Raw genomic sequence first — 14,460 nt, 5'->3', positions numbered from 1 at the left:
CATTTCTGGCAGTTAAATTCCCTTATATACTATTTACAGACATTAATGCTGGCTTGATAAATATGTTACATATTCATTTAAGACAAGGTCTCTTACAAGTTAGGTACTTTTGAACACTCTAATGTCAGAACCTATTGGGTCAAAATACCTTTATGTCTTTTTCCTGACTTTCTCGATGCCTGTTGTAAGATTCGGGCCACTTCACTTGAATCCATAACTATGTATTCATCTTCTGGGACTCCAGAGGTCTCCAGAACATTCATTATGGGCTTTTCAGCTCAGGAATAACATACTGTATGTCAACTCTTGCACAACAATTTCCTGGTGATTCTGTTACGGAGATCCCAAACTCTCAGCTATGGGTGGGTTGGGGACTCTTTCAATGTCTTCCTGGCAATCATTGGTGTACTCCCCTTATTGGCTGTTATGACTCATATTGAAATAGGTGTCATCGATTCTGGATCTACACTGAGATGGTGGCACTTGAGAAAGTTGTGACCTGACTACAACCTGCAGACTTTGCTATACTGTGTCGCTCTGTTCTTCCACAGGTCCATCTGTTAGACCTAATAATTCCCTTTGCTTTGAGACATTAAGATATTGTTGTCTGCATCTGTATGGCCTCCTTAGACAGTATGATGGGCTGCGACACCTTCGATGAGGCTGTTGTTGATTTATAATTTCTGTTACACTTTCCACTTCCTCAGACTCCTCTATGTTTTTGTGATATCGGTAATGTTGGTAATTACGTGAAGGACCTCTGCAATGTAGTGGATAGCGCCAATAACACTTGTAACCTGCTGCATATTTGCTGCCTTGCACAGGAACACCACCAGGATCAGTTACATTAGCTGCCTGCGGACCTTTTTCTCCATTCACAACGTCAAACTCAACCGTTTCTCCTCTCTCCAGGCTTTGGAAATACTTCCGGGGGTTGTTCTTCTTTATGTCAGTATAATGTACAAACACATCTTTCTTGGTGTCATGACAATTTATAAAGCCATAGCCATACCACACATTAAACCAAATGACTTTCCCCATAACTTTTCTTGTGCTGACTTCAGGCTCTGGTTCTGTAGCTGGTGTAGTGACCACTTCAGTTTGATACTGGTCTACAACATGAAGGTCCACATCTCTGGGCTGTCTTTCATCGAAGCTCCAGTTTGTCTCTACTCTGCACTTTTCATGTTGCTGCATGAAATACTGCAATTGCTGTGACATTTTAGTTATACCACGGGTCAGTTCAGTGACTTGCACTCCTATAGTACTTAATAGATCGGTCCTTGGCAGCTGATCACCCTGTACAACAACTTCTTTAGGTGTGTGTAGATCCACGAATTCCTGCTTTGTGACCTCTGGAGGGTATTTTTCTTCTTGGTTCCCCAACATCTCAGGACAGGACATTTCTTGCCTCTGTAATGTCCCTACCACTTTAATGGCAGCTTCTTTGAAGCACAAATATGAGCTATTTGTTAACTGTAGCTGAAGGAGGCGTAAATATGGCTTCACAAACTCACTGTGGGACCCCTCTATAAACTGATTGATTACTATCTCATCGGTTGGTCGAACTTCTGTTGGATCAATGGCCTGTAGTTCTCGAAGAGCCTCATGTAGACTCAGTGCATAGTCACGCAGCGATTCTCCTGGCTGCTGTTTTCTTGTGTAAAAGGCCACTTTAAGCTCAGACAACGTTCTTGTATCAAAGGTGGTAGTTAGTCGGTTCAGGATAAGGCCTACTGTTCTCTTTTGATCCGCTGGCCATGAAATTACCTCTCTCCAGGCCATGCCTTTCAACTGCCCGATCAGTATTTCCACTTGCTGTTGCTCTGATAGTGGGTAAAGGCAGAACATAGACTCCATTTTGTTTTTAAATTCTGTCAATGTATTCCCTTCAGAATCTTCAGCGTCTCCACTATATGTTGGAAGCCATGGGGCCCCAAAGTAATAGGGCAGGGTAATCGCATTTATACTAGCCATAGCTGGATTTGTGCTTGATGAATCCCCAGCAGCTTGCGTGTCAGATGACATGTTGTGCTCGGATCCTGTTCGTGACGCCAAATGTAACACTCACTAAATGGTGTAAGAGAATGCAGTGAAATCCAGCCAATCCTTACCAGACCTAGATCATGCAGTCGTCTTTGTGATCCTTTTGAGATGACAGAGAGGTAAGGAGGTCTACTCTTTGTTGTAAGGAATAATTGCAAGTGTCTTTAAAAAGGTTTATCTTCATTTAATAAGAAAGTACCACCGCTCAGTTTGGAGCAACTGCAATAACCACTTTACATCATTATGTATATGTGCTAACTAATCATATTTAAAAGGAATACACATTAACAAAAGAATTGCATTTGATAATTACAGATCTATTTATGCATAAATGATAACAATACCACATACATTTTTACACTTCATAAAACATCAAATAAATATAATAGAGGAAACAGCTCCTGTATGTCCCTGCATCCTTTTCCTCCTCTAACTACTAACTGGGTTAATGTCATTAAAATATAGCAGTCCTTTGTGCATGTGGTTTTAAAACTTTAAGTTACCCACTGAAAATATGCCTCAGCATCATAACTATATGCATGCATCTAAATACACTTATAAGCGAATAATCCCATGTACCCTAACTCCAGGCTATTCCTGGTAGTCCCTCCTGGCCAGGATATTGTTGGTGCACTTTCTAAAGAGTGAACGAATGAGCTGAATGTTATTTTGCCAAGTTTGTAAATCCACTAGAAAATGAGTCAGTTTTGAGGGTTCTGCAGTCTGGCTGTAAGGAAAGGTCACTGAGCCATGACCTGTTGTTTTGAGTCATGCTCTCTCCTGCTTGTTATATGAAATAGAGACAGGGCATTAACAGTAATCAGGTTTACTTTGCTGTCCCATATGTTGAGAGTCGATTTATAGCTATTCCCCTATCATTTCCCTTTGTTTTGATGTTGCAACACAGTTTATAGGCTTTGGAGGCAGTATTATGCAGATGGAGTAAATAGGGAGAAGCCGCTCTAAGAGGCCTCTGCTAGTCCTTCCTTTTGAAGCTTTAGACAGTTTTGACTGACGCGTTAGGTTAATACTGTTCCCCTACCATATACAGTAGCCAGGTGTTATGTGAGTAAATCATTAATGGCCAGTCAGTCTCTTAACAAGCATGATGCTATTTAGCACTTGTTCAATTGAGGGCTAGCTTTCTAGCTAGGGCAGAGGGGGATATTGTTCTGCTCTACACCTGCTGCTAATAGTGTCATGCAGCATTTGTAGCCATATTGGTATCAGTGCTGGGCCGCATAACTTAGGCTGTGCGAAAGTGAGGTACATCACCCACCTCACCGCTGCTCTCTCCTTCACTCAGGTCCCTGGACAGCTGCTGCTTTACTCCGTCCCTCCAGGCTGTCATTAACAGCATCCGATTGCAATGGTTGCTGGGGACTAGCCTCAAGTATCTTTTACACCTATAATATGTGCGTCTCCCATAGCCTCCTGTACTCTGTCCCCCTGCCAGCACACCAGACCTCTTGTTAGAGGGCAGCAAGGATCCTGCTCCCTGGACCGTTACCTCAGCTCCCCCAACTGTCAGTCAGAACTTTTATTTATAACCTCTGTCCAAGTTGTCGGATCTATCTCGCCTGCAGCGTGTGCAGGTTCAAATCCTTCCTCTCACCAACTGTCCTCTGTAGTGTCCTTGCGCAGTCAGAGACACATGAGAGCTCATTTAGCCCTGTGACTGTGGCAATACTGTGATTGAAAGCTCTACCAGTAAATATGATGGCACAGCATAAATTAATATACGTTTTATATACAGCAGGACTCAACATGTAGGTACACCGAGGTCTGGGGTACCACATACTAGCCCACTAGAAATATGCGTGTCCTCACGCATTTACCATGTTATGAATTAATACTTTTTTTTTTTTAAGGATCAAGTACATTCATCCACTTTATATCATGACCTTCCATTAGTTGTAATCACTAGATCTGAATACCTAGTAATAATGTAACAATGGCATTAACATTTCTGGCAGTTAAATTCCCTTATATACTATTTACAGACATTAATGCTGGCTTGATAAATATGTTACATATTCATTTAAGACAAGGTCTCTTACAAGTTAGGTACTTTTGAACACTCTAATGTCAGAACCTATTGGGTCAAAATACCTTTATGTCTTTTTCCTGACTTTCTCGATGCCTGTTGTAAGATTCGGGCCACTTCACTTGAATCCATAACTATGTATTCATCTTCTGGGACTCCAGAGGTCTCCAGAACATTCATTATGGGCTTTTCAGCTCAGGAATAACATACTGTATGTCAACTCTTGCACAACAATTTCCTGGTGATTCTGTTACGGAGATCCCAAACTCTCAGCTATGGGTGGGTTGGGGACTCTTTCAATGTCTTCCTGGCAATCATTGGTGTACTCCCCTTATTGGCTGTTATGACTCATATTGAAATAGGTGTCATCGATTCTGGATCTACACTGAGATGGTGGCACTTGAGAAAGTTGTGACCTGACTACAACCTGCAGACTTTGCTATACTGTGTCGCTCTGTTCTTCCACAGGTCCATCTGTTAGACCTAATAATTCCCTTTGCTTTGAGACATTAAGATATTGTTGTCTGCATCTGTATGGCCTCCTTAGACAGTATGATGGGCTGCGACACCTTCGATGAGGCTGTTGTTGATTTATAATTTCTGTTACACTTTCCACTTCCTCAGACTCCTCTATGTTTTTGTGATATCGGTAATGTTGGTAATTACGTGAAGGACCTCTGCAATGTAGTGGATAGCGCCAATAACACTTGTAACCTGCTGCATATTTGCTGCCTTGCACAGGAACACCACCAGGATCAGTTACATTAGCTGCCTGCGGACCTTTTTCTCCATTCACAACGTCAAACTCAACCGTTTCTCCTCTCTCCAGGCTTTGGAAATACTTCCGGGGGTTGTTCTTCTTTATGTCAGTATAATGTACAAACACATCTTTCTTGGTGTCATGACAATTTATAAAGCCATAGCCATACCACACATTAAACCAAATGACTTTCCCCATAACTTTTCTTGTGCTGACTTCAGGCTCTGGTTCTGTAGCTGGTGTAGTGACCACTTCAGTTTGATACTGGTCTACAACATGAAGGTCCACATCTCTGGGCTGTCTTTCATCGAAGCTCCAGTTTGTCTCTACTCTGCACTTTTCATGTTGCTGCATGAAATACTGCAATTGCTGTGACATTTTAGTTATACCACGGGTCAGTTCAGTGACTTGCACTCCTATAGTACTTAATAGATCGGTCCTTGGCAGCTGATCACCCTGTACAACAACTTCTTTAGGTGTGTGTAGATCCACGAATTCCTGCTTTGTGACCTCTGGAGGGTATTTTTCTTCTTGGTTCCCCAACATCTCAGGACAGGACATTTCTTGCCTCTGTAATGTCCCTACCACTTTAATGGCAGCTTCTTTGAAGCACAAATATGAGCTATTTGTTAACTGTAGCTGAAGGAGGCGTAAATATGGCTTCACAAACTCACTGTGGGACCCCTCTATAAACTGATTGATTACTATCTCATCGGTTGGTCGAACTTCTGTTGGATCAATGGCCTGTAGTTCTCGAAGAGCCTCATGTAGACTCAGTGCATAGTCACGCAGCGATTCTCCTGGCTGCTGTTTTCTTGTGTAAAAGGCCACTTTAAGCTCAGACAACGTTCTTGTATCAAAGGTGGTAGTTAGTCGGTTCAGGATAAGGCCTACTGTTCTCTTTTGATCCGCTGGCCATGAAATTACCTCTCTCCAGGCCATGCCTTTCAACTGCCCGATCAGTATTTCCACTTGCTGTTGCTCTGATAGTGGGTAAAGGCAGAACATAGACTCCATTTTGTTTTTAAATTCTGTCAATGTATTCCCTTCAGAATCTTCAGCGTCTCCACTATATGTTGGAAGCCATGGGGCCCCAAAGTAATAGGGCAGGGTAATCGCATTTATACTAGCCATAGCTGGATTTGTGCTTGATGAATCCCCAGCAGCTTGCGTGTCAGATGACATGTTGTGCTCGGATCCTGTTCGTGACGCCAAATGTAACACTCACTAAATGGTGTAAGAGAATGCAGTGAAATCCAGCCAATCCTTACCAGACCTAGATCATGCAGTCGTCTTTGTGATCCTTTTGAGATGACAGAGAGGTAAGGAGGTCTACTCTTTGTTGTAAGGAATAATTGCAAGTGTCTTTAAAAAGGTTTATCTTCATTTAATAACAAAGTACCACCGCTCAGTTTGGAGCAACTGCAATAACCACTTTACATCATTATGTATATGTGCTAACTAATCATATTTAAAAGGAATACACATTAACAAAAGAATTGCATTTGATAATTACAGATCTATTTATGCATAAATGATAACAATACCACATACATTTTTACACTTCATAAAACATCAAATAAATATAATAGAGGAAACAGCTCCTGTATGTCCCTGCATCCTTTTCCTCCTCTAACTACTAACTGGGTTAATGTCATTAAAATATAGCAGTCCTTTGTGCATGTGGTTTTAAAACTTTAAGTTACCCACTGAAAATATGCCTCAGCATCATAACTATATGCATGCATCTAAATACACTTATAAGCGAATAATCCCATGTACCCTAACTCCAGGCTATTCCTGGTAGTCCCTCCTGGCCAGGATATTGTTGGTGCACTTTCTAAAGAGTGAACGAATGAGCTGAATGTTATTTTGCCAAGTTTGTAAATCCACTAGAAAATGAGTCAGTTTTGAGGGTTCTGCAGTCTGGCTGTAAGGAAAGGTCACTGAGCCATGACCTGTTGTTTTGAGTCATGCTCTCTCCTGCTTGTTATATGAAATAGAGACAGGGCATTAACAGTAATCAGGTTTACTTTGCTGTCCCATATGTTGAGAGTCGATTTATAGCTATTCCCCTATCATTTCCCTTTGTTTTGATGTTGCAACACAGTTTATAGGCTTTGGAGGCAGTATTATGCAGATGGAGTAAATAGGGAGAAGCCGCTCTAAGAGGCCTCTGCTAGTCCTTCCTTTTGAAGCTTTAGACAGTTTTGACTGACGCGTTAGGTTAATACTGTTCCCCTACCATATACAGTAGCCAGGTGTTATGTGAGTAAATCATTAATGGCCAGTCAGTCTCTTAACAAGCATGATGCTATTTAGCACTTGTTCAATTGAGGGCTAGCTTTCTAGCTAGGGCAGAGGGGGATATTGTTCTGCTCTACACCTGCTGCTAATAGTGTCATGCAGCATTTGTAGCCATATTGGTATCAGTGCTGGGCCGCATAACTTAGGCTGTGCGAAAGTGAGGTACATCACCCACCTCACCGCTGCTCTCTCCTTCACTCAGGTCCCTGGACAGCTGCTGCTTTACTCCGTCCCTCCAGGCTGTCATTAACAGCATCCGATTGCAATGGTTGCTGGGGACTAGCCTCAAGTATCTTTTACACCTATAATATGTGCGTCTCCCATAGCCTCCTGTACTCTGTCCCCCTGCCAGCACACCAGACCTCTTGTTAGAGGGCAGCAAGGATCCTGCTCCCTGGACCGTTACCTCAGCTCCCCCAACTGTCAGTCAGAACTTTTATTTATAACCTCTGTCCAAGTTGTCGGATCTATCTCGCCTGCAGCGTGTGCAGGTTCAAATCCTTCCTCTCACCAACTGTCCTCTGTAGTGTCCTTGCGCAGTCAGAGACACATGAGAGCTCATTTAGCCCTGTGACTGTGGCAATACTGTGATTGAAAGCTCTACCAGTAAATATGATGGCACAGCATAAATTAATATACGTTTTATATACAGCAGGACTCAACATGTAGGTACACCGAGGTCTGGGGTACCACACAGGCACCTGACAGAAGCTCTGCCTCCCGCAGCTGTAAGAAGCTCTGCCACCCGCACCTGACAAGATCCGCCTCCCGCACCTGACAGAAGCTCCGCCTCCCGCAGCCGTAAGAAGCTCTGCCCCCCGCAGCCATCAGAAGCTCTTCCACCCGCACCTGACAAGCTCCGTCCCTCGCAGCCGCCAGAAGCTCCGCCTCCCACACCTTAGAGAAGCTCCGCCTCCCGCACCCGTCACAAGCCCCACCAAACGGACCCATCCAAACAAAGCCTCGCCTCCTGTACCCGTTGGAAGTTTCAAAGCTTCGCAGTCACGATGTCAGTCAGTGTCAGAAGATCAGAACTTTTGATCGGCAGCACGTGAGTAGAGCTGGGGGTCAGTGGGGATGCCCAGGGGGTGCTGGTGAGTAATGGACCATTTAGGACAGAGGTCTGCTACTTGGTTGCCAGGAATTTCGCAATGCAGCAGTTAGCACAGGGATCTCAGCTCTTCCTGTGGATATGCTCCGCCCCATGCCACCATTTTTGCTCCTACCCTGTTATCTGCTGCTCTTCCACCAGTATCTATGCTTTCCTCTCCACCTGTATCTCTGACCCCTCCCCACCTGTATCGCTGCCGCCTCTCCACCTGTATCGTTACCCCCTCCCCACCTGTATGGCTGCCCCCTCCCCACCTGTATCGCTGCCGCCTCTCCAACTGTATTGCTGCCCCCTCTCCACCTGTATTGCTCGCCTCCTCTCCACCTGTATCTCTAACCCCTCTCCACCTGTATCTCTAACCCCTCTCCACCTGTATCGCTACCCCCTCTCCACCTGTATCGCTGCCCCCTCTCCACCTGTATTGCTCGCCTCCTCTCCACCTGTATCTCTACCCCCTCTCCACCTATATCTCTACCCCCTCTCCACCTGTATCGCTGTCCCCTCTCCACCTGTATCGCTGTCCCCTCTCCACCTGTATCGCTGCCCCCTCTCCACCTGTATTGCTGCCCCCTCTCCACCTGTATTGCTCGCCTCCTCTCCACCTGTATCTCTTACCCCCTCTCCACCTATATCTCTACCCCCTCTCCATTTGTATCTCTACCCCCTCTCCACCTGTATCACTGCCCCCTCTCCACCTGTATCGCTGCCCCCTCTCCACCTGTATCGCTGCCCCCTCTCTACCTGTATTGCTCGCCTCCTCTCCACCTGTATCTCTACCCCCTCTCCACCTATATCTCTACCCCCTCTCCATCTGTATCTCTACCCCCTCTCCATTTGTATCTCTACCCCCTCTCCACCTGTATCACTGCCCCCTCTCCACCTGTATGGCTGCCCCCTCCCCACCTGTATCGCTGCTGCCTCTCCAACTGTATTGCTGCCCCCTCTCCACCTGTATTGCTCGCCTCCTCTCCACCTGTATCTCTAACCCCTCTCCACCTGTATTTCTAACCCCTCTCCACCTGTATCGCTACCCCCTCTCCACCTGTATCGCTGCCCCCTCTCCACCTGTATTGCTCGCCTCCTCTCCACCTGTATCTCTACCCCCTCTCCACCTATATCTCTACCCCCTCTCCACCTGTATCGCTAACCCCTCTCCACCTGTATTGCTGTCCCCTCTCCACCTGTATCGCTGCCCCCTCTCCACCTGTATTGCTCGCCTCCTCTCCACCTGTATCTCTTACCCCCTCTCCACCTATATATCTACCCCCTCTCCATCTGTATCTCTACCCCCTCTACATCTGTATCTCTAACCCCTCTCCACCTGTATCACTGCCCCCTCTCCACCTGTATCGCTGCCCCCTCTCCACCTGTATCGCTGCCCCCTCTCCACCTGTATCGCTGCCCCCTCTCCACCTGTATTGCTCGCCTCCTCTCCACCTGTATCTCTACCCCCTCTCCACCTATATCTCTACCCCCTCTCCATCTGTATCTCTACCCCCTCTCCACCTATATATCTACCCCCTCTCCATCTGTATCTCTACCCCCTCTACATCTGTATCTCTAACCCCTTTCCACCTGTATCGCTACCCCCTCTCCACCTGTATCGCTGCCCCTTCTCCACCTGTATTGCTCGCCTCCTCTCCACCTGTATCTCTACCCCCTCTCCACCTATATCTCTACCCCCTCTCCACCTGTATCGCTAACCCCTCTCCACCTGTATTGCTCGCCTCCTCTCCACCTGTATCTCTTACCCCCTCTCCACCTATATCTCTACCCCCTCTCCATTTGTATCTCTATCCCCTCTCCACCTGTATCACTGCCCCCTCTCCACCTGTATCGCTGCCCCCTCTCCACCTGTATCGCTGCCCCCTCTCCACCTGTATCGCTGTCCCCTCTCCACCTGTATCGCTGCCCCCTCTCCACCTGTATTGCTCGCCTCCTCTCCACCTGTATCTCTACCCCCTCTCCATCTGTATCTCTACCCCCTCTCCATCTGTATCTCTACCCTCTCTCCACCTGTATCGCTGCTCCCTGTCCACCTGTATCGCTGCCCCCTCTCCACCTGTATTGCTCGCCTCCTCTCCACCTGTATCTCTAACCCCTCTCCACCTATATCTCTACCCCCTCTCCATCTGTATCGCTGTCCCCTCTCCACCTGTATCGCTGTCCCCTCTCCACCTGTATCGCTGCCCCCTCTCCACCTGTATCGCTGCCCCCTCTCCACCTGTATTGCTCGCCTCCTCTCCACCTGTATCTCTAACCCCCTCTCCACCTGTATCGCTGCCCCCTCCCCACCTGTATCTCTTACCCCTCTCCACCTGTATCGCTGCCCCCTCTCCACCTGTATCGCTGCCCCCTCTCCACCTGTATCGCTACCCCCTCTCCACCTGTATTGCTTGCCTCCTCTCCATCTGTATCTCTACCCCTTCTCCACCTATATCTCTACCCCCTCTACATCTGTATCTCTACCCTCTCTCCACCTGTATCGCTGCTCCCTGTCCACCTGTATCGCTGCCCCCTCTCCACCTGTATTGCTCGCCTCCTCTCCACCTGTATCTCTACCCCCTCTTCACCTTTATCTCTACCCCCTCTCCATCTGTGTCTCTACCCTCTCTCCACCTGTACCGCTGCTCTCTGTCCACCTGTACCGCTGCTCCCTGTCCACCTGTACCGCTGCTCCCTGTCCACCTGTACCGCTGCTCCCTGTCCACCTGTACCGCTGCTCCCTGTCCACCTGTACCGCTGCTCCCTGTCCACCTGTACCGCTGCTCCCTCTCCACCTGTATCTCTACCTCCTCCACCTGTATCTCTGTCCCCTCATCATCTGTATCTCTGCTTCCTCTCCACCTGTATCTCTGCCCCCTCCTCACCTCTATCTCTACCCCCTCCTCACCTCTATCTCTACCCCCTCTCCACCTGTATGTCTACCCCCTCCCCACCTGGGTCTCTGCCCCCTCTCTACATATGTTTCTGCCTTCTCTTTACTTATGCTTCCGCTTACCTCTCCACTTGTGTCTCTGCCACCTTCACTACCGGTCTCTCTGCCACCTTAACTACCTGTGTGTCCACCCCTCTTGCCACCTGTGCCTTCCTACTTGTGCCTCAGCCTCGTTCCCCACTTGTGTCATTGCCCCCTCCCTACTTGTTTCTCTGCATTCTCCACACTGTGTCCCTTCCCCACCTGTGCTTCTGTCCCCCTTTACACATGCGACTCTCCCTCCCTATCCACCTGTATCTCTGCCTTCCACACCACCTGTGGTTCTGCCTTCCGTCTACCTGTGCTTCCACCTCCCTCCCTACCTCTCCAAATGCATCTTTGCCTCCTTCCCCACCTGAATCTTTGCCCCCCTCTCCACTTATATCTATATCTTCCTCTCCACCTGTCTATCTACTCTTCCAAATGTATCTCTGCCTTCCTCCCCACCTGTGGCACTACTCCCTTCGACCCATGCTTCCGCCCATCTCACAGTAACCAGATTCACAGGGACAGAACTCTCTGACAAGCTCTGTCCCTGAATGTGATAATATGACCCATAGAGATGTAGTGTAGTAGTGATTGTATTAAGCAGAGATAAAAGTGGAGAAGTGAACAAATGGAGAAGTTGCCCATGGCAACCAATCAGCATTGACATAACATTTATAATTTGTATACTATAAGAGTATACAGAGCAGTTCCACTGGCTCACTTTTCCACTTTTATCACTTTTTACTACATCTCCCCCACAGTGGAGAGATGTAGTGGGTCATGCCGAGTTGATCGCTAGCTGCCGTTGTTCGCAGAGCAGTGATCAGGCAAAAAAAATCGGCATTTCTGCGTATGCGTATGGCCTGCAATGCGCACACGCGTTGTACGGGTACAACGTCCATTGTGGTTGTGCACAGGTTCTAGCGAAGATTTCAGTCGCACTGACGACCGCAAGAAGATTGACAGGAAGGGGGTGTTTCTGGGTGTCAACTGACCATTTTCAGGGAGTGTTGGCAAAAACGAAGGCGTGTCTGAAAAAATGCAGGCGTGGCTGGGCGTTCGCACGGCGGGTGTATGACGTCAAATCCGGACACGAATAGGCTGAAGTGATCGCAAGCGCAGAGTAGGTTCAGAGCTACTCAGAAACTGCACAAACTGTTTTTGCAGAGCTCGGCTGCACATGCGTTCGCACTTCTGCTAAGCTAAAATACACACCCCAGTGGGCGGCAGCATAGCGTTTGCACGGCTGCTAAAACTAGCTAGCGAGCGATCATCTCGGAATGACCCCCGTATTGTGAGGAGGAAGTGCAGTGATGTATTATGCCACCACACACCACTACCCTCACAGGGAGAAATTCTGTTGCGCAAATCACACCCACTGCGTGGCACGCAATAGGCCCTTCATAGATTTCAGCTCCAGGCCCACGTGGACCTTAATCTGGCACTGCTTAGGTGTCTAAGGCTAGGATTATCTGTGTTGGGAATGCAATGCTTACACAAACACCAATCTATGACATTGGCAGTTTTGTGCTGATTATTCTGCTTATTATCATTTATTTATGTGGTGCCACAAAGTGTCCATAGTGCCGCACAGGGAAATTAGAATAAAGCACAAATAATTTCATATATTCAAACAGAAGATAGCTATTTAGCTGCTAAAATATTTTAATATTTTTAAACTAAGTTGTTCTAACAATACATTAATGATTCTGAGAGTCTACGTTTCTTTTTGCTTAACATGCTAATGTATTTTCTATAGTGTGTGCTTTTTATTGTTTGTTGTTCCCAGGCGCAGTTTTGTTCAGTCCCGGCTTTCATTACCTAGTGACATGCCCTCCCCCCCGATTCATGACCAGTTTCCTCAGAGTTTCCAGCTTTGAACTAATTTCCCGCTTCCGTCTGAGATGCTGTGTATCTAAAGGACCCAATTGCAGCATAGGCGGCTGTGTGACTGGTGCGTCGGTGTTCACTTGGGCGTCTGTGTACACTATTGGTGTCTGGATCCACTCAGCATTCACTAACATATTGATGGATTCTGGAAGCGGGGTGAAGTCTCCCTGTATCCCACTCTCCTGTGCCGGGTGATACAGCACTAAGGGGGACATTTACTAAGCAGTGATAAGAGCAGAGAAATGAGCCAGTGGAGAAGTTTCCCCATCAACCAATCAGCAGCTCTGTATCATTTTATAGTATGCAAATTATAGATGTTACTTCAGTGCTGATTGGTTGCCATGGGCATTTCTCCACTGGCTCACTTCTCCGCTCTTATCACTGCTTAGTAAATGTCCCCCAATGTCTCTACCTACCATTAAGTACTAGTAGTTGGATAAGTGCCTGATGCATATGAGTCTGTAAACTATTGCTGCTGTTTCTTTCGCTGTGCAACTGAATACGTTTGAAGTCGTATATAAGGCAATGCAGTAATATCTTTCTCCTACATACTTGAAATGTATTTGTAGTTGATTATGTGCTCATATTGCTTATTATACTAATGTATAACCTGTGACTGATTGCTAGTGTGATTGCTGACTTTACTATAATTCTGTCAGTTTCTGTGTATTCTGATCCTCAATGCTGGAGCAAAGCAGGAAGGGATCGGATTGTATGTCACTTTAACAAGTTTTTAAGTAATTTCAATCATAAATTGTGTAGTTAACACTGTACAGGTGTGTGATTTATTTATAATGTCTAGGCAAGGGTGATGAGGATACACTCTCCCCAGCAGCACCAACATTCATTTCATGTTTGTCTTGCAAAGCTGGGTTAACCTCTCAGGATCTAGTTCAAAATGGATTATGTGCAAATTGTTTTAGCTTTCACCAAAGCCTCTTGAATAATCCAAGGCAGGCACAGGTTAAAGTTGATCCCCCATGGGCTTCTTTTGCACAGACATTATCCAGATTAGCTGAGCAGATAATGCCAGCTCCTTTACCAGGAATAGGCTTCCCTATTAACCCTTACATGCAACATTCCCCTTGGGGTTTATCACATCCAGTACAGGAATGTGCAGCCTTTCAACAAAAACAGGCTGAAAGGCCTGTGGTAAGTTAATCAAACAGACAGGAAACAACATCTTCACTGTCTACACATGTTTCAGATGGGGACTCTTTGGAGGATGAGGATTCCTCGCATTCCGGGTCTGCATACAGAGACGAGGAGGAAGGCCTCAGCTCAGTGGACACACCTGAAATTAGTGCTATGAAAGCCATTCTATGCTTAGAGGA

The 14,460-nt window shown here is 46.6% G+C and overlaps 2 protein-coding genes across 2 annotated transcripts; both read right to left on the bottom strand.

Annotated features, from left to right (window-relative positions):
- Positions 1-262: 262 nt before the first annotated feature.
- LOC135055175 (uncharacterized) lies at positions 263-2,032 on the bottom strand. The gene has a single exon (XM_063958896.1). The coding sequence runs from the start codon at positions 2,026-2,028 to the stop codon at positions 523-525; it is 1,506 nt and encodes a 501-aa protein (XP_063814966.1). The 5' UTR covers positions 2,029-2,032; the 3' UTR covers positions 263-522.
- Positions 2,033-3,954: 1,922 nt separating this feature from the next.
- On the bottom strand, positions 3,955-6,043 carry LOC135055166 (uncharacterized). The gene has a single exon (XM_063958888.1). The coding sequence runs from the start codon at positions 6,036-6,038 to the stop codon at positions 4,533-4,535; it is 1,506 nt and encodes a 501-aa protein (XP_063814958.1). The 5' UTR covers positions 6,039-6,043; the 3' UTR covers positions 3,955-4,532.
- Positions 6,044-14,460: the final 8,417 nt, after the last annotated feature.

This window comes from Pseudophryne corroboree, chromosome 1 (assembly GCF_028390025.1).
Source record: "Pseudophryne corroboree isolate aPseCor3 chromosome 1, aPseCor3.hap2, whole genome shotgun sequence".
Lineage (NCBI taxonomy): Eukaryota > Metazoa > Chordata > Amphibia > Anura > Myobatrachidae > Pseudophryne > Pseudophryne corroboree.
The sequence above is the reverse complement of the archived record's forward strand: the minus strand, read 5'-3'. Positions and strand labels throughout refer to the sequence as shown.

Bases quoted from the DNA above. Each gene is read 5' to 3' on its own strand.
- LOC135055175 (XM_063958896.1), bottom strand. From the start codon at position 2,028: ATGTCATCTGACACGCAAGCTGCTGGGGATTCATCAAGCACAAATCCA.
- LOC135055166 (XM_063958888.1), bottom strand. From the start codon at position 6,038: ATGTCATCTGACACGCAAGCTGCTGGGGATTCATCAAGCACAAATCCA.